Raw genomic sequence first — 4,068 nt, forward strand, 5'->3', positions numbered from 1 at the left:
ATTCCAAGTATATATATATATATATATATATATATATATATATATATATATTCAAAGAATTGGTAATATGGGCATGCATATAAAATAGCAAATGTGACCACGTGATTTCTAAAGTGTCACCTAAATCAAATCTATGAATTATCAACAAACTAACTAACTTTGCTTATGATTATTTTCATTAATTAAATAAATCTCCATAACCATGCTTTATTAATTTAATTATAATTTATTTTTAATTATATAAAAATTCCAATATTTTCTCAAATGGTTTATTTAATTACATTATTTTTCCCCTTTTTTGAAATATTTTATATAAATTCAATTTGAGATTTGTGTTATCATTTAATATACAAACATGTTCCCGAGTAATCGTTTTTATTTATCTGATTATGATCCAGATTTTTCTTTAAGTGTAAGTTTTTTTTATTCATACAAACACAAGAAGTTATAATTATCTACATATAAATATATTTATTTATTTACCACATTGCTTTCTAGATATTTTTTTTGGACAAATTGCATGAAAAAGTAACATAGTTTAACTTGATTCCTATTTTGGATTATGTACTTTTAAAAACCTTAATTTCATTGTACACAATTACCAAACAATTATATTTCATTTTATATTATATCATAAGAGTCTATTAATTATTCTATACTAAACCATTGAGCAATTATGAAACAGCCCTTACATCCTCTCTATACATGTATATGTATATGGAAGGTTGAAATGTGGTTAAAAAACAGTGAAAATTGCCGGAACGCCGGCAAGCCGTCGTTGTCGAGAAGAACAATTTCACCAGAAAAGAGCCGTGTGGTCCGGTATCCGGACAAATTTCCCATTCCAACCCCGATCTGACGTGTCATTACATTGTTCCCCACATGTCCACCCCACGTCCAGACACGATGACATGGCTGGTCCCACCTGTCCCCTCCAGGTCTACACCCAAAACATTTTCATGCAAACCTCCGTCAAAACCCTTCCAAAACAACATTATTCCTTCGGCTACCATTTCCTCTGACGTGGCATCTCTCCACCACCCTATAAAACCCCCCTCCACCCCCCCCCTCCGAAAACACCACACCCTAACCCTACCTATTCAATCTCTCTCTCTCTCTCTCTAGATTCCTGCAACCATGGCCGTCGATTCTGCAACCTCTTCCCCCCTCGGACCTCCGGCGTGTGAGAAAGATTCTAAAGCTCTTCAGTTCATTGAAGAAATGACCAAAAACTGTGACTCCGTTCAAGAGAATGTGTTGTCGGAGATTCTGGCTCAGAATGCCGGCACTGAGTACCTGCAACAATGGTGTCTCAACGGCGCGACTGATCGGAAAACTTTTAAGTCGAAAGTTCCGGTGATCACCTATGAAGACCTTCAACCTTATATCCAACGTATTGCTAATGGCGATCGGTCTCCCATCCTTTCATCTCACCCCATTTCTGAGTTCCTCACAAGGTTGGTATTCTTTTCCTCATAATATACATTCATTTTCCACCCTTCTGCTGCAAGTGTTCTAAACGTTTAGCTAATATGCTTTTTTGTTACTTTTTTGTATGATAGTTCGGGGACGTCCGCGGGTGAAAGAAAACTCATGCCCACCATTGCAGCAGAGATGGATCGCAGACAGAAGCTTTACAGTCTCCTAATGCCTGTTATGAACTTGTATGTAACTAATTAATCATTTTTGTGATTCTTGATCAAAATACTAAATAATTTTCTTTAAATATTGAGAAATTAATGGTGGTTTTAATTTGTTGCAGGTATGTGCCTGGTTTAGATAAAGGAAAAGGTTTGTACTTCTTGTTCATCAAGGCGGAGGCAAAAACCCCAAGTGGGTTGGTGGCCCGACCCGTTCTCACAAGCTACTACAAAAGTCAGCAGTTCAAGACCCGACCCTTTGACCCGTATAATGTCTACACCAGCCCCAATGAAACCATTCTCTGTGTTGACGCTTTCCAAAGTATGTACTCTCAAATGCTATGTGGTCTCGTTTATCGTGAAGAAGTTCTCCGATGTGGTGCTGTTTTTGCCTCCGGTCTCGTTCGAGCCATCAAGTTTCTCCAACTCAACTGGTCACAACTCGCTCTCGATATCGAGTCCGGCGAGTTGAGCTCGAAAATCACCGATCCGGCGATCAGGGAATGTATTTCCAAGATACTGAAACCGATGCCGGAGTTGGCTATGTTCATCAGAGAAGAATGCTGTGAAGGGAACTGGGAAGGTATCATCACTCGGATTTGGCCCAACACCAAGTATCTCGACGTTATTGTCACCGGCGCCATGGCTCAATACATTCCGATCCTCGATTATTACAGTGGGAATTTACCCCAGACTTGTACGATGTACGCTTCGTCGGAGTGTTACTTCGGACTGAACTTAACTCCGATGGTGAAACCCTCGGAGGTGAGTTACACCATCATGCCGAACATGGGTTACTTCGAGTTCATCCCACATGATCCATCGAACCCGGTGACAATCTCACGCGACTCGCCGCCTCATCTTCTTGATCTCGCCGATTTGGAGCTCGGAAAAGAGTACGAGCTCGTAATCTCGACGTACTCGGGTCTCTGCCGGTACCGTGTCGGCGATATTCTCCAGGTCAAAGGGTTTCACAACTCCGCCCCACAGTTCAAATTCATTCGCCGGAAAAACGTTCTACTGAGCATCGAATCTGATAAAACCGACGAAACCGAGCTTCAGACCGCCGTGGAAAACGCGTCGGAGCTTCTAAAAGAATTCAACACCACCGTCGTGGAATACACCAGCTACGGAGACACCAAAACTATTCCCGGCCACTATGTTATCTACTGGGAATTGCTGATGAAAGATCCAACTTTCCGGCCAACTGATGAGGTTTTAGATCAATGTTGTTTGGCAATGGAGGAATCTTTGAACTCGGTTTATCGACAAAGCCGGGTCGCTGATAACTCGATCGGTCCGTTGGAGATTCGAGTGGTGCAAAACGGAACGTTTGAAGAATTAATGGATTACGCGATCTCGAGAGGCGCTTCCATTAACCAGTACAAAGTTCCAAGATGTATCAGTTTCACACCGATCAAGGAACTGCTCGATTCGAGAGTTATCTCGGTGCATTTCAGTCCAACGACACCGCACTGGACTGCTGAACGACGTTTTTAAAATTGAATTAAAAACGTGGTTCGTAAAAGACAAAATTTGGGTATCCACCAACGAAACATGCTCCCTCCTCCTTGGGACTGTAGACCAAAAGAAATCTTGTAGGTTTGAAAAGTGTGTCAACTTTTGAAAATTGAAGGGTGTAACGTGTAATTTTCAGATGGTATGTACGAATAACGTTTTCCGTTTGTCTTATGTTGGGGTTTAGGTGAAACGTCACTGACGGAAAGATTCCATTTGTGGCAAGTGAAGTTCTTTTCCGAAAAGCAGATTTTGTATCGTCTCGAGGAGGATCTACAAATCTAGGGGCTTTAATGTAAACTATTTTATTTTAAAGGGGGGTTTTGTTGGTAATGTATGTTTCTTAATGGGCTTTATTGTAAATTAATTTCATACCATATTGTTGGTGGTTGTATTCTGCGGGCGTTATATGCATGGATTTTTATGCACGTGATCTATGTGATGTCCCGTCAATTCATATCTTTTTTTCTGTTGCTTTTTTTAAATATAAAAATATATTTTATTTTATTTAATAATAAGACGAACATATAAAAAAATTCAATTATTAATTTATGTATTATATAAAAAATGAATTCATGTCACATTATATTAATAAAAAATAATATTGTATTATATGATTACTTGTAATGTTTATTAGTTTATTGTTTTTTTTTTTATAAATTGCAAAAAAAGTAGCATACTTTAACGTGATTCTTATTTTGAGTCACGTACTTTAAAAACTTCCATTTCAATACATAAGATGTAAAGTTTTAAACATTTAAGTATACGGATAACCGCTTGAAGCATTAACCGATTATCACGCTGATGTGGCAAGTGATGTATATCCAATTCAATATTATCTGTTGACATGATCTTCTAATCTAACCGGTTAATGTTTCAACATGTTTATCCGATTAATGCTTCAACCGGT

At 38.6% G+C, this 4,068-nt stretch overlaps 1 protein-coding gene across 1 annotated transcript; it reads left to right on the forward strand.

The window, feature by feature from the left end:
- The first annotated feature begins 1,137 nt into the window (after positions 1–1,137).
- On the forward strand, positions 1,138–3,570 carry LOC112515487 (probable indole-3-acetic acid-amido synthetase GH3.1). Its single transcript, XM_025122336.1, has 3 exons — positions 1,138–1,457; positions 1,563–1,664; positions 1,763–3,570. The coding sequence occupies exons 1-3, from the start codon at positions 1,138–1,140 to the stop codon at positions 3,138–3,140; spliced, it is 1,800 nt and encodes a 599-aa protein (XP_024978104.1). The 3' UTR covers positions 3,141–3,570.
- Positions 3,571–4,068: the final 498 nt, after the last annotated feature.

The sequence above is a fragment of the Cynara cardunculus genome, assembly GCF_001531365.2.
Source record: "Cynara cardunculus var. scolymus isolate 2C chromosome LG 7, CcrdV1, whole genome shotgun sequence".
In the NCBI taxonomy this organism is placed as follows: domain Eukaryota; kingdom Viridiplantae; phylum Streptophyta; class Magnoliopsida; order Asterales; family Asteraceae; genus Cynara; species Cynara cardunculus.

Bases quoted from the DNA above. Each gene is read 5' to 3' on its own strand.
- LOC112515487 (XM_025122336.1), top strand. From the start codon at position 1,138: ATGGCCGTCGATTCTGCAACCTCTTCCCCCCTCGGACCTCCGGCGTGT. The intron at 1,458-1,562 runs GTTGGTATTCTT...TTTGTATGATAG, and splicing joins ATTTCTGAGTTCCTCACAAG to TTCGGGGACGTCCGCGGGTG. The intron at 1,665-1,762 runs GTATGTAACTAA...AATTTGTTGCAG, and splicing joins CTAATGCCTGTTATGAACTT to GTATGTGCCTGGTTTAGATA.